This window comes from Eucalyptus grandis, chromosome 6 (genome assembly GCF_016545825.1).
Source record: "Eucalyptus grandis isolate ANBG69807.140 chromosome 6, ASM1654582v1, whole genome shotgun sequence".
Classification (NCBI taxonomy): Eukaryota; Viridiplantae; Streptophyta; class Magnoliopsida; order Myrtales; family Myrtaceae; genus Eucalyptus; species Eucalyptus grandis.
In genome coordinates, this window is record NC_052617.1 from 40,727,228 (window position 1) to 40,755,211 (window position 27,984).

At 39.7% G+C, this 27,984-nt stretch overlaps 2 protein-coding genes across 3 annotated transcripts; both read left to right on the forward strand.

The window, feature by feature from the left end:
* Positions 1-794: 794 nt before the first annotated feature.
* On the forward strand, positions 795-6,031 carry LOC104449760 (protein REVEILLE 2). 2 transcript variants are annotated; one of them, XM_039314205.1, is made up of 8 exons: positions 795-813; positions 2,717-2,846; positions 3,004-3,286; positions 4,052-4,186; positions 4,284-4,395; positions 4,484-4,545; positions 4,699-5,055; positions 5,143-6,031. In XM_039314205.1, the coding sequence occupies exons 3-8, from the start codon at positions 3,275-3,277 to the stop codon at positions 5,779-5,781; spliced, it is 1,317 nt and encodes a 438-aa protein (XP_039170139.1). In that variant the 5' UTR covers positions 795-813; positions 2,717-2,846; positions 3,004-3,274; the 3' UTR covers positions 5,782-6,031. The 2 variants fall into 2 exon arrangements, with proteins under 2 accessions (XP_039170139.1, XP_010062320.1); XM_010064018.3 differs by lacking the exon at positions 795-813 and having other exon boundaries at positions 2,572-2,846.
* A 17,271-nt stretch (positions 6,032-23,302) lies between these two features.
* LOC104449761 (expansin-A13) lies at positions 23,303-27,964 on the forward strand. The gene is made up of 2 exons (XM_010064019.3): positions 23,303-23,991; positions 27,027-27,964. Exons 1-2 carry the CDS (start codon positions 23,495-23,497, stop codon positions 27,334-27,336), a joined length of 807 nt encoding a protein of 268 aa, XP_010062321.1. The 5' UTR covers positions 23,303-23,494; the 3' UTR covers positions 27,337-27,964.
* The last annotated feature ends 20 nt before the right edge of the window (positions 27,965-27,984 follow it).

The following is a 27,984-nucleotide window of genomic DNA, read 5'->3' on the forward strand; positions in this document are numbered from 1 at the left end:
CATAAAAGGGAACCATCAACTGAAATTTAACGTGCTATTTGGATACATTTAATTGATCAATCATATTTTTTTGCAACTATAAGTATAAAAAAAATAATAAAATAATTTTCAATATTCAACCCTTTTGCTATTTAGAAACTTCTACGTTTTATTTTATTATGGTATTTTCATAAAACTATTTATACATCCGTCAATTTATATTTATCACTTATTATGATAATTATATTTCAGTTAAGTTATCTTTCTCCTCGTGTACTTTAATTTTGTTTCATTCTTTTTTTTAAGGGCAATCAAGGGTAGGAGATATTCAATTTAAAAAGCGATGGGAAATACACATGTTAACGAAAAGCATAATGGGGGATCGATAGGCATAAGAAAACGGAAGTTCGGGACTAATGCGCAATTAGGCGAAAGCTTAGGCGGCAAACATGGGCTAATTTTAAGATTAGGAGGGGAGGTTAGTGTAATTTCCGCAGCGCAAAAAGCGCATCCCCGCTCGCGAAAAGCCTAACGCGAGGACTTGTGGCCAGGATTTTTGGGGATTACTTTAAATCGGGGGTAAGGAGTACGAGTGGTGCAGAGCCATCCAAAACACATCCGCCTCGCCCGTCTCCGTCGTCCCGTCTCTAAAAAATTACACGTGGCGGGCAGTCATTGTGGAGGGCGGCGAGTGGGGCCGCTGACGTGGAGAAAAGCGCAAGGGGGAAAGTGGCCTTAGAAGTCGCCTGAGACCAGCTCATCCGACTCATCCTCATCTCCGCGCTTTTCCATCCACAACTCTTGGCCTACTTTTTCTCTCTCTCTCTCTCTCTCGCACTTTGTGCTTTTTTAATGGCTGAAGATATTTTATTTTAATTATCTCTTCCTCCGGCAGAAGACATCATTGGATTTCTCGAATTAAAATAGGGACAACTTGGATGCCTCTTGTCTTCATTTGGGTTAGGTGTGTTGGGTTGTCATTGCACGAGAGTAGCGATGGAGTCGTACTCGCCTTCGGTGCCATGTCCTTTATGTGCTTTTTGGCTTGATTGATAGATAGTGAATCTGATTTAAGTGGGAGCTTTCCCATCATACACATGTTCGTGGGAATATTAGTCATTATTCCCTTGTATGCTTACATAGTATTTTATCTCGTTTCGCACTTAATTAGTGAGATTCTTTTTGGTCGATTCTGACCCTTTGTCTGCTGTTTTAGTTTTCCCCTGCTTCGTATTGATTTGGAATGTTTTTATGGGGTTAGTTTTGATTGCAAATACGAAAAAAAACATATGTGTGCAATGAATCTCTATATCCTAGGGGATTGTTGTGTTAAAGGGAAGTGAATCTTTTAAGTCATTAGTCATAACACAAGTTCTAAACTCTAGACAGAGAAACTTTCGCCTCTCCTTTTTACCAATATGAGCTGATATTTACATATGTATTGACATAAGAAATTGTATCTTGAGACAATGATAACATCCTTCCCCGTGTCGATTTGGAATGTTTTGCCGAGTCAGCTTTGATTGAAAACATGAAAGAGATGCTATGAACTTCACTCACGTGCAACACGTATGATATGCGTGATAAATATCGAGATCCTACATAGGGTGCAATTAATTCATTTAGTCATAATGGCGCTTCAATATAAATAGCAGTACTATCCCTATACTATAAAAAGAAAGCTTTTACTTGTTTTTTATTTATTTATCAATACGAACTGTCATTTACATGCGTAAAGAGATTGTATCCTTAAATAATGATAATTTCACGTCGAGACAAATTAATCGAGTCATGTTCGTGCATGATTTTCCATAAATTTTTATCAAAAGGAAATATCCGATGGATTAATGAAATAATCGAAAAGGTCTATTTCACCTTCTCAATTCAATTTGCTCGCGTGTTGTACATGCAATGGTAAATGCACATAAATAACCTATTTGAATAGAAGATTTGGTTATGTCTTTGCTCAATGTCATTCATTATATTGATTAGTTACTAAATTCATCGAGTTGGAGAAGACAAAATCGTTACGTACCCATATCGAATTTAAAGTACAAATTGCGGTCAAAAAATAGTTTTTTTTTTTTAATTTTCGGTCGGTATTTTTATTTTGAAAGTTGAATGGCCTTTTTCCGAGGGTAGGCAAAAACATGTGGGGGAGAGAAGAGCGGGGGGGCTGCTGCAATCCACACAAGTGCCAATCCGACCCATTATCCACACGCGGCAGCCCCAGGAGGCGAGTGTTGGGGCCCACCCCCGTTTCGGCAGGCGCGTGGCGGGAGTCCCGCGCGTCCCGTTGCTCCCTCTTCCTAATTTCACTCCCACCGAATTTAACACGCCGCGCAAATGGAAAAAAAAGCGGAAGGGGGAGAGAGGGACGCGAGGGAGCGCCACGTGGGCGGGGCTCTTCGCGACGTGAGCCACAAGATTCCATCCTGCGTTCTCGAGCGTTCCCTCGGGTCATTTCTAGGCGAGAAACGAGTAGAAGAAAGAGGAAAAAGAAAAAAAGAAAGAAAAAGAAAAAGAGAAAAAGGGGACAGAGCTAAATATTTCCGCGAAAAACCGGATCTGACGTGGCGGCCCCTGCTTTTATCTTTTGGGCCATCATCGCGGCCAGACATCACCACAGACACTCTTCTCTTCTCTCTCTCTCTCCATCGCTCGCCCAAATCAAATCCAGTTCGTTCTCGCAAAGAACAGATATTCAATTCCACCTTCTTCTCTTCGCTTCCCTTCTCTCTCTCTCTCTCCGTGTCCGGATTGGAGCTTCCCGACCGTCCTCCTTCGCTTCTCTTCTTTCGGGTTTTGAAGGATTTCCGCGCACGGTGCTCCCCCCCCTGGTCCAATCGCCGCTTCCTTCAGTTCGCGTAAGCTGCTTTGCAAGTTGAATTTGCGTTTCCTGCTTCCGAGACCAGTTTATTTAGTTTGCGTCGCAATCCGTTTGTTTGTTTTTTTTTTTTCCCCTTTTTTTCTGTTTGGTGGGTGAAAACTGAAGTAGTTGCTGCTGTTTGTTGGTGTGAACAGTTCCCGAACTAAGGCGTGGATCGAAAGTCTCCATTTTGAAGTGGGTGGTTTCCTTTTTTTGTCGTTCGGAGCTCGAGAATTGAGCCGGAGAAGAGCTCGTACGGACGGAACGACAGCGACGGCGGCGGTTCGAAGGGATCCAGATCGGTCGGTCTTTGAACGGAGCCGGTCGATTCGAGGGCAGAGGAGGAAGCCCGGAAGAGAGACGTTCGTCTTGACTCTTTTCGGGGTTGGCAAAACGAGATCTCGCGCGGTGTGCGTTGGTGCCGATATGACCGTACAGGTATTGTCATGATCTTCATTCATGTAATTTCGTCTTCGTCTTTGAATTTTTCGTGCTTTCTTTTTCCCCCTGCGGTCAGTCGATTTTCTCAGTTATTCTTATGGTTGGTCTGTGAAGATTGCTTAACCTACCCAGAAATGTACAATTTCTCACTTTTGTTCTTTTTAAGAGAAAAAAAGAAAAAAGAAAATTGGAATTTTTTTCGAAGAGAGCGACAATCCTTTTCACTGAATCCGTCGAGACAGTAGATCTAACAAGTTTCGTGGCTGAAAATTTCAGCGTTTCTTGGGGAATTGACGATTCTTATGAATTACGGTTTTTATCATGCATCTATTTTTCATGAGGGAAGTTAGTGTCTGGATTCTCGTAAAATTGTGACCTGATGCTATTAATATTCCTGATTAAGGTGAAATTCGCCAGGCTGCTGTTGCTCGTGTATTTTGGTTCCTGCGCTTAATTGATATATTTAGTAGAAGCAAAGTCATTCTTGCAGTATATCTTATAGGGTTTCTTACAAAATTGTCTGCTCCCTGCAATCGAGCATTTTTGGGTTGTACAAAGTTACGTGGGCCAACCAGGAAGAGATGAATGAGTGAAACAATTGAGAGCCACAAATTCATAGATCAAAATTCTAAGGGGGGAAGAGAATATGGTTAATGTAGAGATGGATATGTTAAATGCAAGATCTCTCCCTCTATTTTAAGTTTTAGATTTTCAAGATTATGCTGCAGGGTTCATTATTAACCTTTATCTCTACTAATGCAGGATCAAGATGGCAGTGCCCATTCGAGCAATATGATCGTAGGAAGCAACGAAATGTCATTGAGTGATAGCCTGCACTCGATAACCAGCATCTCACTAAAGGAGCAGTTTTCTTGTGCGAATGACTATGCTCCCAAGGTCTACTATCCCTCTTCCACTGTGACAAGCTTTAGGTTCTTGTGCTATATCTTTTTCCCTGTTCAATCTGATTTACTTGTCACTTTGATATCGATAGGTGAGGAAACCTTACACCATCACAAAGCAGAGAGAGAGATGGACAGAGGAAGAGCACAAAAAGTTCCTTGAAGCTCTTAAATTGTATGGTCGAGCGTGGCGTCGCATAGAAGGTAATCAACAGGAATAATAATCTTCTCATGTGTTAATATTTCTTTGGTTTCTCTCATTCACTGGATAAAATTTTTCATTTCTGTTCAGAACACGTGGGCACCAAGACTGCCGTTCAAATTCGGAGCCATGCTCAGAAATTTTTCTCAAAGGTATACCGATACCCATTCTTTACCAAAATATCTGTGTCCCATTGACTGGTAAGTCTGATTATTTATGACCTGAGGTTTTCAAATGGTCATAGAAGGGATGGTCTTTGCTATTCTCGATCCTGTCCTAATTCTGCTTGTTTCACTGTTTGGCAGGTCGTTAAAGACCCGACTGATGGCAAGGTGGAAACCATTGAGATTCCTCCTCCGCGCCCGAAACGAAAGCCGATGCATCCTTACCCTCGTAAGCTTTTGGCTCACCCGATCAACAAGGAAAGCTTGCCTCAGGAGCAGCCAATTAGGTCTGGGTCTCCAAATTTCTCAGTCTCCGAACTTGAGAACCAATCGCCTATGTCTGTGTTATCCACTTTAGGCTCAGATGGTTTGGGTTCCTCTGGTGCAAGCACACCCAGTGGTAGCTCGTCCCCAAGTTCCTCGGGGGGTGCGGCCTGCCGTGCAGGTCTGTCACTCTTTGAATCGCCAGCTGAGGAGAATGGTCCGATCACTAGTGAGGTATGCCAAACATAAAGCTACTTAGCCTTGAGGTCAGCGTGTCATCTTTAGACTCTTTTATCTTATGGCATGTTTCTGGGATTGTAGAAACTCGAGCTGCATGCTAGAGGATGTGAGGCCTCAGGAGGTGCCATGGAGGAAGCACCTTCCCGAACCCTCAAGCTGTTTGGCATGACTGTATCTGTAACAGATTCGCATTGGCAATCTTCTTCGGCCATCAAGTCGGAGTCGAAAGAAATGAAACTTCAAGATCCCCTTTCTCAGGATACTTTGTCCGCGACATCACCTGCAAAAACAAACCGGGTACTTAATTTAGTGCAGCCACGGGACACATCCACCGATCGCATGGAAGCTGGTCCTGCCCCTTCAGCGCCTTGGTTGAATCTTTATGGCAATTTGACAATCTCTCTCTCACCGATTCGCAATAAGGTGGCTCCGCGATCTACTTGCGGAGACATCAACAAAAATGGGATTCCAGAATCCAGGAACGGTGTAACTTCCAACGAGTTCCACAGTGGCTTTGACCTAAAGCTCAGTTTCCTTTCGAAACCAAGCAGCACGTCGGTGGCCCCCGAACTAATGACGAGGCAAGAGAGACGAGGAAGAGGATTCATGCCTTACAAAAGGTGTATGGCGGAAAAGGAGACGCAGCCCTCAGGGGCAACCGGCCTAGAAAGGGAAGTACAAAGAGTACGCCTTAGCTTGGAGTGTGCGTCTAGCTTGTAGAGAGCGCGTCCCCGTTAGGGCCTTCGAATCGCATTCGTTAGTTTGATGTCCTCACGTATTGTTCTCCCCCACCCTCAATATGTCTAAAAATGTGTAGGTACCCTATAAATGCCTGTACTCCCTGATTTGCCTCATGTCTAGTTGCTTCCTTTTTTGATTCCCGAAAGTTAGTGGTGCTGTTTTCTGCAGAAGATAATTGTATAAGAGGACCAATAATTCGAATGAAGAAAGTACTTTTTGCTTGCTTTCTTGTAAATTCTTTTATCTTTGTACTTGGACTCAGGAAGGGAGAGAGAGTTGGTGGCGGTACTCAGGAAATGACAAATTCAGAAGCTTCTTTGAAATTCTTGCTTAAATCTCGTTAGGATTGTCTTTAACAATGGGACAGATCATGCTTCGAAAGGTTTAACTTCAACGCTTCCCTGTGCAGCTCATCAGCTGCGATGTCGACTTCACACCTTACCGTTTCCATTTCGGGGTCCAGCGAGAACTAACACCGAATGACGTCCAAGCCCGAATGTGGACCGAGCCCAATAGATTGCTAACATCCATCTTGCAAAAGAAGTTAGAAAGAAAGCTTTCACGGAAAGAAGAAGGGAATCGAGATATTTTTTTTTTTTTTTGTCAGAAGATAAAAATTTTCATTATTAACAATTAGATGAATAACAGAAACTTCCAATATCAAGACATACAATTGAACATAGTGGAGAGGAGGGACTCTCTTTCCAATTCGATGAAAGAGAATCCGTCCGGTGGACTTTGACAATTCAGTTTGCGGCCTAATTTGCATTTTTGGGCTCATATTTTAAAGCGACCCCATGTAATTTTGGCCCATTAATATTCTGCAGTCTTCAATTATGCACCTGCGGCCCAAGGAATTTGTAGCCGGCCTATTACACAATCCACGGCTTCAGAATTGTTTGAGACAACATCCACGTGCAGAGGCTATTCAAAAGAGTTTAATTCATTTTGCGCAGTTGTGCTTGCATTTCTCCACGATTTTTCCTTCAGCCACGACAAGGCTTCTCGGATAGCTAGAGTTTCCGCAATCAGCACCGACGAAGCTCAGATTTACTTGGCAAAACCATTGACGACGGTTCCCCATTCATCTCTACATATTCCGGCGACCAATCCCTCCATCGTCGTACTGCACTAGGAGCTATCGACATTAAGCTTGAGGGGAGTTCGGTGGCGGCAAACTCCAGTTCGTCTGTCTCGACGTTGGTCGCATTTCACCTTTCGTTCCCTTGGGTTGCCATTTAGCATAAAGATGGACTATGGAAGTGGCTTCTTTGATGATAGATCTTGGGTATGGCCTACTCCCCTGAAACATTAGATTGTTCCGTGCCTTCCAGATCGGCCATAGGACCTTCGCGAACAGTGCTTTCAACTTTGGGTCCAAGTTCGAGGTGAGGAAATCGCAAACCCATTTGTCGATTATAGTAATTGTTGTAGGGGATGTGTGTGCTTCCATTCTGGGATCTAACCATATGTCTTTTGTCCATTCACATAACACGAGGAGGTGTTCCATCGTCTCCAGAGCTTAGTTGCATAGTGAGCAAGTTGGGTCAGGTATCATCTTCTTTCCGTGTAGATTTTTCTTTGTTGGAAGTGCGTTGTTGCAAATACTCCACAGTAGGAATTGAGCTTTTAGGAATATTTGTAATTTCCAGATGTTCCATAGCGTTTTAGGGGCTTGGTAGGATGTTGACGGTTGTTCTTCTGTTTTGGTACTTTCCCAATATATTATATTGTATCCGCTCTTAACTTGATAGACCTTTGCATTGTTTGATGTCCACACTAGTTTATTAAGTCCAAGGCTTAGACTCAGGGGTTGTCGTGATTTCGTCGACAATTCTTTCCTTAAAAATGATGTTGAGTTTCTGGATATTCCATTGGCCTGAGTTTTTGTCAATTAGATCCTTGATCAGGTGGGAGTCATTTCGATTTGCTAGTCCTACGATTCTTTCAAAGGTTAGCCACTTGTCCTCCCTTACTTAGATTGTTCTTTCATCCCTAGCTTCCCATTTAATTTCTAGTTCTATAACATCTCTTCCTACTAAAATACTTTGCCACCCTCAAGAAGGTCGGGGGCCTTTTTGTGCACTCTAGAAATCTCCTTTTGCAAAGTAAACGCATTTAAAAATTTTGCTCCATAAAGCATTCAGAGTTTTGATTAGTTGCCAAGCTTGCTTCCCCAACATTGCTTAACTGAAAAATACCAAATCTCTTAAGCCTAGGCCCCCATAATACTTCCCCGTTTTCAGGTTTTCCCATATTTTCCAATTTATGTCATTCTTTGTTGCATTTTGTCTCTGCTAGATTGATGATAGGCTCTTCTCAATTGCCCTACAAATGGATATAGGGATTTTGAAGATGGACATGGTATATTATAGCATTGCTTGAACAACTGTTTTGATTAAAAAAATTTTGTCTGTCTTTGAAATAAGTTTTTCCTTCCATCCTTCTAATTTTCTATCAACTTTGGTAAGAACCTAGGTAAACATTTGTTTTTTTGGTTTAACCAAGTCTGAAGGTATTCCAAGGTATTTCCTGTTTTTTCAACCCGTAATTCTGCCACTAAATTTGACTTGTGGCTTTGAGGGCAATTTTTTCCAAAGAAAATACATGATTTGTTGAGATTTATAGCTTGACCCGATGCAAAATAGTATTGGTTTAGGATAGATGCTATATTCTAGGCTTCTCTAGTTGTTCCGTCTAGGAAGAAATGGCGTCATCTACAAATAGGAGGTATGATAGGGTTGGATAGCTGCTATTCAGTTTAATCCCTTTAATAGTTTCATCTTCTACTACTTTAGACATGAGAGATGATAGAAGATTAGCCATAATAACAAACAAATAGGGGAAGAGAGAGTCCCCTTGCTTGATCCCTCGGGTTGATTGGAATGGTTCATAAAGTTCTCTATTCACATTGATTCTAAAAGAAATTGAGAATATACATTGTTTTACTAGGGAGACCCATCTTCCATAGAAGCCCAATTTTAGTATATAATCATATAAGAAGTCCCACTCGACCTTGTTGTAAATTTTTTACATGTCAAGTTTTAGGACTGTTTGGAATTAACTCTTCCTTTTTTGCACCCTTAGCTGATGCAATACCGCCGCTAACAAAAGTGTTTTGTTCTTGAGAGATAAGATCATGGAGCTAGAGTTTTAATCTATTGGGCATTACCTTTATAATGATCTTGTAATTGAAATTACAAAGGCTAATCGGCCTATATTGGGTGATGTTCTCTAGGTTGTTTACTTTTGGAATTAGAACAATATGGATCTCATTTATCTAAGGGTTGAAAATACCTTGTTTGAAGAAAGTATGAACCATTTTGAAAATGTCTTCTTGGATAATAAACTATTGGCTTTAGTAGAATAGTCCATTAAGCTTGTTTGGCCCTAGGGCTTTGGTAGCTCCCGTTTGAAGTATTGCTTCTTTAATTGTTCTCTAAAATTTAGCTTGATGAAAGACTTATTCATTTCGACATTTATCACTTGTATTTATTGGTCTAATATGAGCTGTTAGTTTCGGAATAAGTACACTAATGGTGCCATAAGTTGTGTACGGCGCTCACTTTGGTGCCAAAAGTTTCCATCGGATCACTTAAGTGCCAAATTTTTTGAAAAAAAGATCACTTTGGTGCCATCGCCGATTTGGTTGGTTGGAAATTTGACGTGGCAGTTTTTTATTAATTTTGACGTCGACGTGGATCGCCGGAGAATACAATCAGCATACAAAGAACAAAACGATGCCGTTTACCGTTTTCCCTAAATAAGAAACCCTAAATCCCCAATTTCGATTAGAACCGGAAGTTGAAAACCCTAAATCCCCAATTCGATCATTTCGAGTACATATTTCGATTTTCTCCCAAAGTTATCAGCTTGCTTTTGCAAATGGAGGACAAAAGCTTTAGCAACGGCTCACATTCCTATAAGAAAAGCAAATTAGATGGTGAGTATTACTGTTATTGTGGGTTACTGAGTCCGAGAAGAACATCTTGGACTCGGTTGAATCTCGGGAGAAGATTCCATGGGTGTGGCGAGATATAGAGAAGGCTCGAAGTGCCAATATTTCAAATGGATTGATAGAAAGTTCTTTGATCAAGCGACAAATGTGATATTGGAGTTACTTGAAAGCCGAAATCAACCTTCACCTATGTTAATGGACGAGTTGGAGGATGTCGACTCAATGCAAGCTCAAATGAAGGGTTTAACATCTCTGGTGGACCATTTGAAGAGGGAGGTTTCAAGGCTGAAAATCGAAATTTTTTTTTATCGAGCGTTGATTGTGTTCTTATTTTCTTGGGTAGTTTATTCAAATGTAAAGTGAGTAATGAGAAGAAGTTTGTATGTCTACCATAGTAGAAGACGTTGAATATGCACTTGTATTGGATTATTTATAAGTAAAATGTGTTTTTTGGTTTGCTGCAATTTTTGTATGGAGCAGAATGTTTTGTTATTGTAATCTATGGGTAAAAATGCAAGGTTGGACTTGGAATGCATTAGTTGTGAGCACTTAAAAGTTTTATTGTTTAGTTGTGTATTGTCAATATTTGTTTTGGTTAGTTTTTGCTTCAAATATAATGGTTTGCTGCAATTTTTATTTGGTAATAGTTTGCTGCATTGAAAGCTTTTAGTAATGGTTTGTTGCATTTTTTTGTTTGGTAATGGTTTGCTACATTTTTTATTTGGTAATGCTTTGCTGCATTGAAAGCTTTTAGTAATGGTTTGCTGCATTTTTTTGTTTGGTAATGGTTTGCTGCATTGAAAGCTTTTGGTAATGGTTTGCTTTTATTTGATAATGGTTTGCTGTATTGAAAGCTTTTGGTAATGGTTTGCTGCATTGAAAGCTTTTGGTAATGGTTTGCTGCATTTTTTTATTTGATGATGGTTTGTTGCATTTTTTTATTTGGTAATAGTTCGCTAGTTTGCTGGTTCGCTAGTTTGCTGCAATTGCAAACCATGGTCGAAATTAAAGGATGGTGGCAAATTCACAATTGATCATTTCAGTGTCATAAGTTGTAAATAGTGATCACTTGAGTGCCAAGTTTTTATAAAAGTGATCATTTAAGTGCCAGTCGCGATTACAAAGTGATCATTTATGTTGCACAAGTTTTTAAAAAAGAACATATTAGTGCCAAACATCACATTCCAAATGCACCTTATTCTTGCACCAGTTGAGTTGCTGGTGCATCTTCTTACACCAGCCCAGGTGCAACAAGATATACCAGCACTCAAAGTGTTCTTATAGCAACACATATAATCGTAACCCCATAAATTCATTATAATCCACAACTTTAACCAACAATGTTGACAGCAACAGTGCAGCAACAGCAACATTGCAAGAACAACAAAAATAAAATATACAACAGTCATAACTACCTAGAATGGATTGTTAAGCCTAAACTTAACCCGGGCTCTCCCAAGCCCATTCTAATCGCGACTTAGATTCGAGTTCTTAACATGCAATTGATTTTTAATTAGGAGTCGCCACTAATCTATTTTTGGTGGGTCGATTAGAAACCCAAGTAAAGTAATGGGAGGTTTACTTTACTTCTACGAACCAAAGATTATGGGTACGGGGACTTGGTTACACTAGATTTCTCTAATGCCCTTTCGGTACCATTCTTTTAATTTCAAAAATGTTTTTGCGAGGCAGCTTGAATTGATTTTAAATTCTAACATGTGAGGTGATCGTGCGGGTGCAAACCACCAATTTAACATCCAAGAAAGCAATGAATAAATTGCAAGACTTACCTCGTAGCAACGAAAGCATCTGCGTTGTCGGTTTAGAATTCACATCAGCATGAGTCATAAATATGATTTCTAATTAACACGCAATTTTTGTTTTGTTTTCACTTAATTAATGAAAATCATGCAATATGCAATGCATGCCACTAATTTAACATGAAATGATATGACATGTCAACATGACTTAGCTATATGACCTAAGTAATATGTCATAACTAAGCATGTAGTCTATCCTAAGCATGAGATGATTTATTCTAAATAATTTTTTTATTTTCCATGAGATTCGAAATTAAAGAAATGCAACATTTAAATATGCAATCTAAATTAATCTAATGACTTAATTCTAATGACGGGCAATTTCTAATTAAATGCACCTAACAAAAATCACTAAATGACGTGCATTGTATGAAACTAATTCTATATGACGTGCACATGATTTTTATTTTCCTAATAAGCATGCAATCTATTTAGGAGAAATTATCTAAACCTATAATATGCAATCTTAGCATGCAATGACGTGCAAAGAATGCTCTAATTCTACATGACATATGCATATGACATTTTTTATTAAAAAAAATGCAATCTATCTTAGAAATTGCAACTAATTTATCCTAAGACAAAATTTTATGAAATTTTAAATGATCTAGCTAGATTAAGATTCTATCTAATTTAAACTAGGGATTAAGTCATATTAAATCCTAATTTAAACTAAGATCTTTGTCTTAACCTAGCAAGCTCTAACCTAAGATGCAAAAATCAATCTAAACTTAATATGCAATTTTATCCTAATATGTCATGACGTGCCAAGGATGCCTTAATTCTACATGACGTATGCATGATGATTTTTGTTTTTTTGTGTTTTTATATTAATTTCGAAATTAAAACTAATACATAATTAATATGCAATTCAAATAAAAAACTAACAACCTAAATGAATGCACTTTCTTTTTTGATTTTTATTTAAAAATTCATGATAAGATTGCAATCTTAAATATGCAAGATAACAACAAACCTAATCCTAATTAAGATTTTTTTTATTTTTTATTTTACGAAAATAAGATTTGACTCAACCAACTCGACGATAGCAAATCAAATAAGATAAGATTGATATCAAAAATTGGCGAACCATATCTCGCATGAGATCGGGTTGACCAATTTTAAAATTAAATCGTGAATCGAATCTCGGCTTTGAGATTGGATTGTCGATTTTGTAAGGGATTGCGAGTCGGATTTCGGGCGTGAAAATCGGACTGTCAATCCCTAGCTTGAGAGACTTTTTCATGTTGGAATCTCAATCATATACATTGATGATTATTTCAAATAAATAAACAAGATAAATAATAAATAACTAAATAAATAAATAAGAAATCTACCTAGTGGGATTTTGGACTCCTAGGGTTAACCAACGGAGGCTCGTGACGGTGGCTCAGCGTGGCTCGACGATGATGAACGCGGCTTCACGACCCACGACCAAGATTGGCCAGCGGTGTACTAGCGGTCAGGGGACCCGAAGTCTATTCTCTATTCTTCCACTAAAGAATATCTCCACACGTCAAATTTCTTCATGAGCTCTTGGCCTAAAATTAATCTCCTTCTTGCATGAAGTGAAACCGTAAAACCCACCAGTTGTATATACGAGACAAAACTCAACAGAAGACAAATTTACCGCTTGCACTTATTTGACCAAATTGTGATCTTTTTCCACCTGCGGCAACTTTATCCCTCTTTTCAAAACACGTGAGAGGCCACGGTTTTGTTGCTGGACGTAGACAAAGGCACCGGTAAACCTGCAAAAACAGAGAGTAGTAATCTTTGGGGCTTGGCTCAGCAATTCGTGGTGCTGTTGGGATGCTTGGGATCAGCCGGAGATGTTACGGTGGTGCGGCGATTTCTAGCGTCGGGTCACAGCCAGCGGTGGTGCTCGGAGACGGCAAGCAAGGGCTCAGCTATTGCAGGTCACGGGCGGAGCAGAGGCGCGGGATCTGGAGGTTGTGAGCGGCGCAGGAGCAAGGGCGCTGGGTCGTGTGGCGGTGGCGTCTGCAGAGCTACGAGCAGAGGCGCTTGGGTTGTGCGGCGGTGGCGTCTGCGACGAGTAGGCGTGGCTACAACAGGCGTTGGCGAGGCAGAAGCAGCGGGTCGTCGGGAGCAGCAGAGGCTTCGCGGTGGTTGAGACGCGGTAGCGTTGGTCAGAGAGGGCGTCGGGCGAAGGCAGGTCGCGGCGGCAGGGATTGGCGCGGCGTCTGGCGAGGCAGCAGACCAGCGGTGTGGTCTCCGGTGGGGCTTCGGGTCGTCGTGAGGAGGCGGGTCGCGGCTGGTGAAGACCGGCGGTGTGAGCGCAGCGCGAGTGAAGAGAAACTGGCGATTGGGGCAGCTAAAGTGGGGAAGATGATGAACAGTAGGAGTCAAATCACCTCTGCTTTTTTACTTTTCTCCTCTCTCTTTCTCACGTTCTGACTTTTCTCTTTTTCTGCTCTTCTTTTTCTGAATTTTTTTCCAAACGAAGCCTCCCCCTATCTCCACATACCCGATTGCTTTTTATAGGTGAAAATATGTAATCTTCGTAGAATATTTTATCTCGTTTTTTCAATATACACGAAGATAATCTATAACCTCCCGATCACCCAAAATCTTCTTATTTTCCTTATCTCATTTAATATCTCTAATGATTTTATTCTTTTATTGATAAAGATGAGATTGCAATGCGGTTTTCTCAATCTTCAAAAAAATCATCAGAATATTGCATCAAATTTCAATTTTTCACAAGATAATTGATTTAAAAACAATGGGCTTGGGCTAATTTGCTCATTCACGGGCTTTAAATCCGACTTGTCAATTTAAGCTCGAAACATTAATTCGAACCCATCCACCAATGCTCCAATAACTAAAAAATGCAAATTAAAATAAAATGCACCTAAAACTATATGCTATGCAATTAATTAATTAACTAATATTTTTTGGGGGTTAAAATTAATCCTAATTTTTTAATGCAACTAATAATTAAAAGGGTCACCAAAATTTAGGTGTCAACAACCGACTTGCTAGCATTCTAGCCGAAACCAACACAAGGGAAAATGAATAATCATTCCAAGATTTCTTGCCATTAACATTGATTGATTGTTTACAAAAAAGAAAAAGAAAAAGCATGTCTAACTTCACTCCCCAATCATCGAAAGTTCAACACTCTCTTAAAAAAAATAATGGCATTGCAGGTAACAACTACCATCAATCCAACACACTCCTAAAAAAAGAAAACATGAAAAAGACCATGTCCAACATCACATGAAAAAAAACCATGTCCAGCATCACATAAAAAGAGACCATGTCCAGCACCCTCCCATCAGTCAATATTGACAACACATTGATCTCATTTTCCTCTTGGAGTTTTGAATTGAATTATAATCCGAGTACTCTTTCGAACTGAATCTATAGGTTCTTTAACTGGGCTTTCTGTCACCTCATTTTCATTTTCCTTGTTTTTGACAGCGGCTATTTTTGTTCTACCACGTGTCATGTGTTGGTCCATATCATCACTACTGCTCCCAATCGTTGGTTGAGATGGAATTGGTGCTGGGTTCTTTTTGGATGGCTGTTTCGCAGCTGTACCCGATGTCTTCTTCTTCTTTGGAGCACTCTTCTTTAGCTGCGCCCTTGATTTTTGAGTTGGCCCACCTTGAGAGAGAAGTACCTCCGAAGTTCTCCCAGGCTACAAGAACATAGTGATATTGTCAATCAAATGAATTGAAATACAACAAATTAAATGCATGAGGCCTATAAATTTTACATTCAAAATAGTCATTCCAGTACGTTCATCTGTGTAAATCCCATAATCATATTGCCTTAATCTTTTTCCAAGAGCCCCTCTTGTTCACTGTGGTGCATCATTTTCAGCAGCAATAATCCTTGTAGCAACTTCTGCAACTTGTGCAGTTGCTCGTCTTCTCACCTGAGAAACACATAACAAATGTAAATTTTAGCCCTTAAAATACCAAACACAGCGATGCATAACTTACAGGATATTTTGTTCTTGTTTGCTCAACAGTGAACTCAGTTGTTGTTGTTGCTGTCCTGCCCATTCCAATCCCTATCCCTGCACTTGAGCCTACAACAGGGCCTAAAAGGCCCTGTAGTAGGCCTTACAACAACGTACTATATTATTATTATGACCAACAACACTATCGAATAAGAACTGTAGAGTTACTAAGACAAAGATGATACTTACCTTACGACATGACTTTCTGTTTGCCTTTCAGTAGGCATTACAGCAGGGCCTTTTGTCCTCCCTTCAATAGGCCTAACAAGAAACTCTTCAGTAGGTCCCGTCCTTGGCACTGAATCAGCCATTACATCTTGCTGTTGATGCTGCTTTTTCAGCTCACAACCTTTCTTATTGTGTCATTCTTTGCGGCAATAGGAGCATTTCATCTTTGATCCAGTCCTACTCATCCTTTGACTTGATGCCTCTTCCTATTGCATTATTCGTCTCTTTTTTGGCCTTCTTATTTGCTTATTCAGCGGTAAAGGTAGAAGGCTTTCATGATTTGTTAGCTCCCAAAATTTGCTGCTTCTGATAAGTTGCATCATGAATTGGTATGAAGCAAGGTATGAGTTTTTTTTTTTTGTACCAATCATGTAGGTAATCATCTGGGTTTTCTTGCTTCATTTGAATAGCACAAATGGTATGGGCACAGGGAATTCCATTCAGTTGCCAGGCTCGGCATGAACACTTCCTTCTATCTAGGTTGACAACATACTTATCTTGATTTAGAATAATTTCATATCCATTATCTCCATTCCAAACTGGATGATAGAACCTGCTAGCAGCAATATTTGCATCCAATCTCTTCACAATCCTAGGGCCACAGTCTCTACTCCATTTTGCAGCCTCATCTCTTTGCCTATGCAGTCTAGTCATAACCATAACTCAAATATCATCAAGCATGCTGATGATTGGTTTGCACTTGACCTCTAAAATTCTACCATTAAAAGCTTCACTAAGGTCGTTATCAATGATATCGCATTTGAACTCTTCGCTGAAGAAGGCCCGACACCAGTGCTTAGCTTATGTCTGGAGGAGTGCATCAAAACCTTTCTTTGTCAGCTGCAACAATCCTTGTTTGGCTAATTTGAAATCAACCATATTCGTACTCTTTGTTATCTCGCGAACCGCTTCGCAACCTATCTCCTTTGAAGTTCCTTGACTAATTTGCATATATGTGCCTCGCGCACATTCTATGCTCAGCATGTGGCATCAATTCAGCTAATGTAGGAATAAGTCCCTACAAAAATTCAAACCAATAAATACAAGTCAAGAAAATTATGCAATGACTAATATTAAAAGGGAGTGAATTAATTGACAATGAAATTACCTTCTGTGGGTCGCTCATGAATGCCCATCCTCCCCCATCGGTTATCTCAAGGTTAGCCATTAAATTTTTTAGAAACCAGAACCAAATATCCTTGTTTTCTATCTTTACCACCGCCCAAGCTATCGGGAACATTTGATTATTGGCATCTCTCCCCATAGCAGCCAACAACTCCCCCTTGCATAAACCCTTTAGAAAGCATCCATCCAATCCTATAACTCTTCTACAACTAGCCAAGAAGCCCCGTTTGCATGTATCAAAACAGACATAAAATTTATCAAATCTAGGCCCAAGATCAGGGAGTGGCCTCTCCACAACCTCTACATATACCCTACTAGATGGGTTTTGAAACATACATTCATCAGCATAATCCCATACCTGCGCATATTCTTCCTTATACCCACCCATCAATATCTTCATCACCCTCATCTTCGCTCTCTTACATTGATTTCTCGACACATTAACCCCCACTTGTCCTTCACTAACATTGAAATTGAGACTCTTGATCTCGGGCATTGCTTTGATAGTATTGAAAAAATGTTTTGATAACCACACACTTGTTATCCCTTGATTATTAAAGATAATTGGACAAGTATGCTCCTTCTGAAAGAACCTAATCTGGAATGACCCATTCTTACTAAGCGCAGCATAGAGTTTCCACGAACAATTAGGTTGTGAGCACTTAGCTCTCACAAACTCCTTCGTATTTTTAATGAATTTACTGCTCCTCTATTCACCAATTGAGTTCTTCACAACAGTTTCCTTGAACTGTTTGGCATCATCAAATCTCATGCCCACCGAAAAAACAAGTTTATCAACAGTCGGATCATAGTAAGGGTACTTACTTTTTCTTTGAGGAGCAGGTTCTTCATCATCATTGTCAAGCTCATTTTTCGAACCAACAACTTTATCGCCACAGCTTTCTTCATTTTCACTTCTATTACCCTTAGCTGGATCTCCATCCCTATTTACTGGCTTGGGCCTTTTTGCTGAAGCTGCAAGTTTTTTTCTCAGAAATTCCCTTTGCTTTTGTCTTGACTGTGCGAGTTCATCATTATCTTCGTCACTTGGGAAATTTACTAAAGCCAAACATTCATCTTCCGATTCACTAGATAATGCAATTTCCCATTCTAATCCAATGAAATCTTCATCGCCCACATCTTCATCCAAATCTTCATCCAAGATTTCAGGACATCTCCATTTTTGTTCATCTCTATCAATATGACTTATCTCCCTATCATTTTGCCCTCCATCTAACCTAAACTCATCCCCAACCTGATTACTCGCTTGAACAGGATCCCTCACTTCTTTTCCTTCAATGGTGGTCTGCTCATCCCCATCCTCATCCTCATCCTCACTATAATACTCAACATATACCTTAACTTCTTCACCGTGAAGATAATGGTAAATGATATCCTTAATACCATTATCATCATTAAAAAATCTCAACCCATCCTTCAATTCTTTCCCAGGAACACAATAATGTAGTTTTTGCACTTTGCATCATAAAAATATACCAAATCCCTCATAAAATCAATATATGATGGCTTCTAAACATTGACATAAATAATATCTTAATTTCCACCACTATATTCCCAATCTTCAGTGCCAATAATAAACTCTCCACCATAGCAAACAATGACGCCTACCTGATTTGCGTCCATGTCGATGCTGTACCCAATGAAAAAAAGAGGAAAAGACTCATTGTCGTTTTGTTGGAAACATATAACAGAATCGGCAACTTCACATGCAGGTTCTTGTCATTTTGTTGTCAAGGAACAAATGCGACTAAAATCTCTCCAATTCGGTGCATTTACAGAAACAAAAAAAACCAAATTAAATAAACAAAGTGAGGTCCCCACCACCCATTTTTCAATTTAATCACATTCACATTCGGTTCCCCACAAAAGCAGTCCAATTAATTAAACAAACAAATTCGGTCCCACCACTATTTCCATCCGAGTCAAGCCCCTTCGCACCTTGTTTTTCTATTCGGTCCCCACAACAAAAAGCGAACGAATGATGGAAGAATCAATTTTTCTATTTCGTCCCCATAAAAGTGACATCCTCACCACTTTTCCCATTACTTTCCCCCTGAGCCGAGTCCTCAATTTGCCCTCCATGCCTTAACTTGCCCATTGGAACCCTAAATTTTTCGCAAAATTGATCAATGTAGAGAACATGACAAACCTAAACGATCGTGAACGACGGCGCAACTATAGTGATGGCCGAGCAACGACAGGCGGGCGACTGAATGGCGGGCGAGCGAAAGGTGGTGGGTGAACGACGATGGGTGAGCAAGCTACGGCTGGCGTCGAGGAGAACCGTATACGAACCCTATTTTACTTCCTCTGCAACGATATCGTTTTTTGCTATGGAGCAAGGCGGCGTCGTTTCTTATGTGAATCCACAATGGATGGCAAGAAACAACGTCGTTTCTTACGAAGAAAGGAAAACAGCGTTGTTTTATGCTATCCACCGTGGACAATCTTAAGCCACATTGATTTTTTTTTTAAATATAAAGGCCACGTAATTATTTTGTCTGGAATTTCTCGCTGGTGGCATTAAAATGATCGTTTTTCCTCCAATTTGGCACTTAAGTGATCCAACGGAAACTTTTGGCACCAAAGTGAACGTCGTACACAACTTATGTCACAATTAGTGTACTTATCCCGTTAGTTTCTATAGCCCACCAAAGTAAATAATGAATTATAAAGAGTTTTGATGTATTGTTTGATGTTCGATGGGTCTTGGCTCCACTACTAGTCATTAAGTTGTAATAAATAAATCTTGTTTTGTTGTCTTCTTTGGACTATTGTGGCATGATTTTTTTTTATTTCCCCATTTTGTCCAATTTATTCAAGGTCTCATGAACCAAACCATTTCTTCTTGCCACCATAAATTTTCAATCTGTTTTATAATGTTTATGTATTCCTCACTGTTTGGTCAATCTTCTACACAGTTAGAAAGCTCAATAAGTCTATTTCGGAGTGGTTGGATCTGCCTTGATGCATTCTGAAATTTCTTCGTACTCTAATTTCCTAGGGCCATGGCCACCTACTTTGTCTCGACTTTAATATTTAAGTAATTGAAGCTTTTATTCTTCCAAGCTATGAGTATGACTTCTGTACATTCTATATTTTCTAATTAAATCTCAAACCTTTCTAATCAGAGGGCTTCAAACTCCAAAATTTTCTTTCTTCTCATCTTATTAGAGTTTGACAAAAGTAGGATTAGATAGTGTTTTGACCCTATTGCTAGTAATGCAAAGGCCTCTACATTTGGGAAGTATATGACTCCATCTAACCTATTTTTCACTAACTCCTTACCTTCCCTATTGTTTGTCCATGTATAGGTGCATCATTTGCTTTCAATATCCATGAGTGGGCATGTATTCAAGAGTTCCCGAAATGCTACAATCCTATATCGGTCCGCCTCATGCCTTCCAACCTTTTCCCATTGGTATAATAGTTCATTGAAATCTCTTATATAAAGCCATGGGAGAGTATTGGATAAACTAATGGAGCAAATAACCTGCCATAATTATAATCTTTGTTGGTATCTTATGGGGGCATGAAGGAAAGATATCCTCATTAGGTATCCACTATTAAGGTCCTTATATGTGATGTTTATTAACTCTCCAAAATTAGATTCCACTTCCACCTTCACCTTTTCATTCCACATAAGAGCTTGTCTTCTCGCGATTCCAATATGATTAATGTTGATTGATGTAAATTTCAATTGTTGCTTTATACAAGTCACCGTGTTGTTTTTTATTCTTAGTTTTCATAAGGAAAATTAAGTCAAGCCTGTCTAGAGCTACTAAGGCTCTAAGATGCTAAACTGTTAAGGGTGGACGACTATCAAGGGTGGGCCCAACTCTACCCACCCTTTGACAGTTTTGGCTCAATAACTTCATGTACGTTTGGGTAGTTTATTAGTGCTGGCCACCAAAGTTCTTTATTGGTCCCCTTCCTACACCTGGGTTGGAGTATCCAAGAAATGCTTCTCATTTGGTAAGGTAACCGATGATACCTTCTTTTCATAAGGTTGGATATGCTTATGTTTTTTGGCTACTGGAATTTTGTGTCATGTTTTTTCATTCTTCAACATTTCTGCATACTTCCTTGGGCTTGTTTAGTTGAGTGGTTGAATTTGTATTTATTGTGTTCTCTTTCCTTGGCTTATGAACATGTTTGCTGCCATATTATCCTCTTCCAAGATGTCATTTTCTGTATTGTATGGGATGATTGCCATCTCGCCTGGTTTTGTATTCTCCTTCCTTTTAGTGACATCAATAGAAAGTAGTGGTGTGGTTGACATTGTCTACTCTTGTTCAGAGGATGATTATATTTTTCCATAAAAACTTTCCAAAATAGGCTTGATTCCCTCACTTCCGCATTGAGTGACGAGCCATATCTTCCGGGTAGATCTTGAGCTAGGCCAATTTCCTCATAAGGAATCTTTAGACGGTAGTAAGCATAATTGCTTATACATCTACATAAGTAACAAAAATGTGGAAGTCTCTCGTATTTGAAATCTAACAACCATGTTTTTGTCTCCCATATTGATAATTGTGCCAGATGGGTTTACCAAATTTAAGCACACTTGTGCCTTTCTAGCTTTACGTGAATTGCTATTTTTTGTTTCAAGTTTTACTTTTTCTACCTTGTCTAATTTTTCTATTATTTGCCGCACATAAACTTCATTAATACGAGCTCGAGGGAGCCCCAAGATTTGTAACTAGAAAGCGTGATGCATGAATTCATAACAATGTTCTAGAATATATGGGTCTCTTTCAATAGAACAAGAAGATTGTTGGCAAATGACCAATGTTCCGTCTTTAACACTTTTCTTTTATCCTTAATGAAGCTGAAAATGAAAGAGAACCCGGGTTGTATTTGCTCACATTTTACTGAATTTAGTTTCCATGCTTTCCTCATCATACTTAGAAATGCTTGAAAATTTATATTGGGTTTGGAATAAAGTTTTCCATAGATGATCAATTCACTTTCCTATTTCTCTTATTCAAGGATCTATGCTACTAGTTTTGTGATGTTTTCTTTAGACCACAAATCACCCATTTTCCTACACAATGTTGCCAGGCTCAATTGGTTCTCAAAAGCCTCTGTCATATGTATTGTTTAATGTGGTAAATGCGAGGAAAAAAGGCCAAAAACTTCCTAGGTTATAGAGTGATGGGAACTCTTGAAAAAGTGTAGATTGCTACACTTAGGGTTTATAATGTAGATGGTTTTTTTTGTTTTTTGTTTTTTTGGTGGCTATGTAGAGGTGTGCTTATAAGGGATTCTAGGTTTATGTATAGGCAGAAGGGTGGTTTTAAGTGTTCCCCACTGTCAATTTTTCTTTAAGGTGAAGAGAAGGAAAGTGATAGATTCAAACGGTAAGGAGGGCAAGATTGAATGATTCTAGCTTCAGCAAACTCGGAGGAGGTTAGTTAAATCCCCAATTTGGAGATGGTGGGATCGGTGTTACCATGGGAGGGGAAATAAAAATTTGGGTTTTTAGGGTTTGAAAGAGGAAGAAACTATCACCTAAGGGATAAAGAGAAGCTCACATAGAGTAAGTGAATTCCAACAACTTTCTAGTTGACAAATCTAGCCAGTAGTGGGAACGGTCCAAAAGAATCAAGAATTCATGCCGCGAAATTTCCCCAAAAGTTTTCAGATTTGCTCTAAGTTCAATTTAGGCATAATTATACAAATAGTCTATGAAATTTGCCCTAATATTCAATTTGATTCTTGAACTTTTTATTTTTTCAATATAGTCCATGAATCCTGATAAATGTTTGATTTAGTCATTGCATTATTATATCCATCATTTTTATCTAGTCCTTGGATTATCTAGTTCATGAATTATATTGAATATATACCAAAAGTTTAAGTACTGCATTAAATAAAATAAAAATTCAAGAATAACATTGTATGTATTGAACAAATTCATGGATTATTTGTATAATTTTCCCTTTGATTTATGCCATATGTTCCTAAAATTTTGTTCCACTTAATGCCTTCACATTCCCCCCAAAATCACCCACGGTGCGATCTATTGCGCAGGAAGCCTCAACCCATATCAGAATGTCTCTTGTGTAATTGAATTAAATTTTCCTTTTGGTTGAAATTGCAGACGTTGATTTGATGAAAAAAGGATTAGATGTTGATTTGATCGAAAGGGGAATTAGATGGAGAAATATGAAGATTACTACTCCGAACAAATCCGAGGTTTGCGGGGAATGTCCTGCTCTGGGCTAGATCGAGGCGAATCGAGAAATTGGAGGGGAGAAAATTGGAAATCGATCCAAACTGGAGGGGCGATGAGACGAAGAACTTTCCCGAATTTTGGAAAAAAGCAAGGTGCTATCGCTTTCGACGGGAAAAGCCCAAAAAAAAAAAAAAAAAGGCAAAGCGGGAGCACTCATTGCAGTGATCTCCGAGCTCGAGCACTGCGCACTGACCACACACGCAAGTCCATCCATGGAGCCGACAAGCTAGAAAAAAAGGAACGTCAATCTTAGAAACGAATCAAAGCTCCCCTGTAGTTGTCTCCGTCCCCGTCTCTCTCCGGCGATGTCGCCGTCGGCTCGGATCCTCCAAACCCTAGCTCTCTTCCTCGCTCTCGCGTCCCCGGCCGCGTCCCACACGCCCACGGCGGCGTCGTCGTCGCCCCCCTCCCGGTCCTCCTCCCTCTCCGAGTGGCGGTCCGCCCGGGCCACCTACTACGCCGCGGCCGACCCCCGGGACGCCGTCGGCGGCGCGTGCGGCTACGGGGACCTCGCGAGGGCCGGGTACGGCATGGCCACCGCGGGGCTCAGCGAGTCCCTCTTCGAGCGCGGCCAGATCTGCGGCGCGTGCTTCGAGCTCCGGTGCGTCAACGACCTCCGGTGGTGCATCCCGGGGACGTCGCTGATCGTCACCGCCACCAACTTCTGCGCGCCCAACTACGGGTTCGCCCCCGACGCGGGGGGCCACTGCAACCCCCCGAACAAGCATTTCGTGCTCCCGATCGAGGCCTTCGAGAAGATCGCCCTCTGGAAGGCCGGTAACATGCCGGTCCAGTATCGCAGGTAAGCCAAGGCCCACAACCTATTTCTTCATAAAAAAAACGTTTCAATGGTCTTATTGCGTTTCGATCGGCCTTGTGTTCTTAGATTGCTAATAATCTAATGAAGACGACGCTTTCAAATCTTTGCTTACGCGGTATGCGACCCCTGGACTTTTGTTCCTGATCCTCACTTAATTAGTCTGTCTGCATTACGAGCCGAAAGAGCTAAACGAAGAACAGAAATCGTGCTTGGTTAGTTCATAAATTTGTTTCGTCCGCTATCAGAGACTCTGCTGCTCCTGCTAAAGTTGTTATTCTCACCGCATCTTTTCTTTCCTGTGTTCTTGTCATCTTTCTTTCGATTTTGTTTGGTGTAGACCTGCGAAATGGGCCAAGTTTTGGCATGTCTGACGGGTCGCTATCCTGCCTGTAGTGAGTTGATAATGAGGCGCTATATTTTTTCGGGGTTTGAAAAGGACAGGAAATTTAATTAGAGGAGGTTGATCTTTGAAGCGTGTTTCTTGCTAATTTAATGCTATTATGTAACTGACGGTGGTTGGAGTTGGAGTATAGAAGTGCCCTTCTACTTGGATGTTCATCTTCTTCAGGACCAGATATTGATTGGAATAGATTAGTCTAGAGGACCCTCTAGTTTATCTTTCTGGTGATTAGATTAAGTTCAAGTAGCGACATCATCGACTAATTTGCTGCTAAATAAATTTAATGTGATTCATAAGGTAATTCCTATGAATAAGGTTGGACCATTCGGGTCAGGTTCTACTATCTGAGCAAGTGTCATGTTTCAATGGCAGGGATTCTTAATGACATCATGTATTTGTACTTCTTCCAGTTCCATCTACTATCTATTTTTTGCCTTGGAATCTTTAATGTATTGTGAGTGTCTTAGATGGAACTAGAACCATCCAATTTTCTTGTTGCTGAAAATTTATCTGATGTCTCCATAGATTTTCCATATTGATGGATGTTACATATAATTTTGTTTAGACATGAAAATTTGTCAAGAAATTGGAATCAACATTTCATGCTTATAGAACAATTGGGAAAACATCCTTTAAATATTCTCTAGTTCTTTTAAAAATATGGCTATTGAATGCACAATTACAGAGAAAAAGTAGGCTTTATGGGCAAAATTAAGTTTTTGAAGAAGTCCTTATTTATGGAAGGATGGCTAGTTACTTAATAGTAACAAAACAAATCTATTCTGGAAAAGTTCTTTCCTATTGGTAGTATCTGTGATGACACCTCCTTTCAGGAAACCAGAAAATTGAAATGCTCCCTAAAGTCATTACCCAAGTAGTTTAATGGAATAACTGACTGAAAGGATCTGTTTGCGGATGCGAGGAATTTTTTGCTTATTCTCTGCCTGCTTACAGCACTGGTTCAAGAATTCAGTTTGTGACTGTTTTTGGAATTTCCACAATGACAATAGGTATCACATTGGTTGGAGAGAGTTCCCACCCTGTTTGCCATTTGAAAATTTACTCCAAATACTTGTTTTCATTCTTTTTGAAAAAGAAAAACTTCAAGGGATGGTGTTTGGTTGAATTTGGAAGCAGTCTGCATTGAAAATGCAAGAACACGCTGTTTTCTAAAGTTATGCTTAGATTGAAAGTTAAGTGTTTTCTAACCATATGAAAACATAAGATCTTTATGGAACATGTTGCTAACTCGCTCCTCATAATACATGTTTACATCTGTCTTTTGCACTTGTTCTCCAGATCAATTGTCATGATCTGTTAGCTGATGGTTGCTAAGTGACCAAGGAAGACACCCTTGATGACTACTCCCTCCCCCCCTGGGGAACCCCCAGGTTGGGGCTTCAGAAAAAGGAAGCTTGAGGGAAACTTCCCTTTTGAAGGCTGAAACTTTGTCTTCAGCTTCCAGAAGCTTCAAGGAAATTTTTCAAATCCTTAAAGCTTTCACCCTCAATGTTAAATACTATAAGATAGGTCAACTCAAATATTGACACGGAGTGATTAATACATGAAATAACAAAGTGGCGTCATTAACACGATTAATCTGAAGATGCTCTTTCTATATTCATTCTAGTCTTTGAAATAATTTATGTTTATAATGCCTTTATTAGTCAGATTAGAAAGTATAGGGAAATTGAAGCTTTCCATCAAAGCAATTAATAGTATGTAAGCATTAAAAAGGCACAGCAAATACATTTTAGCAATTTTTAATTCCTGAAGGAAATTTTCATGTACTAAACACATTATCAAGAAAACAGAACCTAAAAATTTTAAAACTGTTTTGTTTTCGCAAATGGGAATTTTTCAAGAACTAAACAGGGCTTCATTTCATTTTGTCTCATAATTTCCAAACATCAATTTGCATTTTGCTTCTCTGAAAATGTGTTTGATCCATAATTTTCAATTTGTACCTGTTCTGTTTTAATATCCATAAAACGGTTCTAATGAGAACTCCAGCTTGTTTTGAGACTTCAATCTAGGAACTTTATTATCAACTTTTGGATATGGCTTTTTCTGTTCATCCTATCTTTATAATGGCATAAGGATATATCATGTATCTGTATGAACTCAGCAAATTGACTGCTGTCAGAGTTATGGAAGTCCTTTAAAAGAATAAAATGCTGCATCATCAACCATTGTAATTTGATTTCTTCAATTCATTGCTTAACGCAAGTAACTCAATCTGTTAATACCCCAGGATGAGGTGTGCTTTCCTTTCTGGACACATGATCTCCAATTTTAGGGCACTCTGCCTTTGTTTAGATTCATTTATATGGTTCGTCCAGAGCTTCGATTGATAACGCTGCTTTTGGTAAATAGTTTTTGTGCCTGGAATATGCTGCGTTTTCCTAGTTATTGGGAAATTGAACACCGGTATTACAAATGTTATGTCAATTCTTCTCTATCTAACTGACAACAAAAATGTGACTAGCCTAGTCATTAGGCCTAGATGAAGAGAGGGGGATGCAATATGGTGTAGAGATACTTTTGCGATGCAAATCACTTAACTTCTGGACTCTTGAAAGAGATATTGTTCATTCTCTTCTTTGTCACTATGTAGGATCAAATGCAGAAAGGAGGGAGGAATTCGTTTTACAGTTGATGGCTCGGGTATCTTCATCTCAGTCTTGATCCGCAATGTGGCTGGTGCTGGAGATATAGCTGCAATAAAAATTAAAGGCTCGAAAACTGGATGGCTTCCAATGGGGAGGAATTGGGGTCAGAACTGGCACATTAATGCAGATCTGAGGAACCAGCCCCTGTCCTTTGAGGTGACCTCTAGCGACGGGGTTACGGTGACATCTTACAATGTTGCTCCCAAGAATTGGATCTTTGGACAGACTTTTGAAGGCAAGCAATTTGAGTCCTGAAAGTTTGATTAACGTAATCAAAAACAAGGCATTCTTTTGATTACTCTCTGCCCTCATTGGTATCGGATATGCTTGTGTGCTGTAATTGTGCACATTTTGATGGAAAAAGAGGTAAAAAAGTGACTTGAGTGGCACAAGCAAGCTCAAGTGTCTGTACCGTTAGTCACAGAAAGGGCACTTCCATAAAAAATACGTGTATCCTTTCATAAATGTGTTACGCCTGGGTCTCTAGGTAGCTGCGGTTGCATGCCCATGCCCTTGGATTATTATGGAGAAAAGGTTAATATGCTACCCAAATTCTTTAGAAATGTAAAACTTAGGTATCCGAGTAGGAATGTTTTACTTTTCGTTGATGGTGAGTTGTATTTTATGGATGCGGATTTTGGAAAGTTTAATCGATGCTGTACTTTTCTTACAAAGAAACCAAGGTTGCATGGACGTGCCGAATTCTAAGGAAGAGATGAGAGTTTTGTGTAGCAGTGGACTGTATTGTGGGTGATAATACTCTTATGTTATGGAGACTGACGCATCTTATTTTATATGCTTTAAGACATCTGTGTGCATTGTAACATGCCAAAAAAAAACTAATGCTCGATTGTATTTTGCAGTCATGTTATGTTTAACCCAATTCTGATGTGAATATGCTGT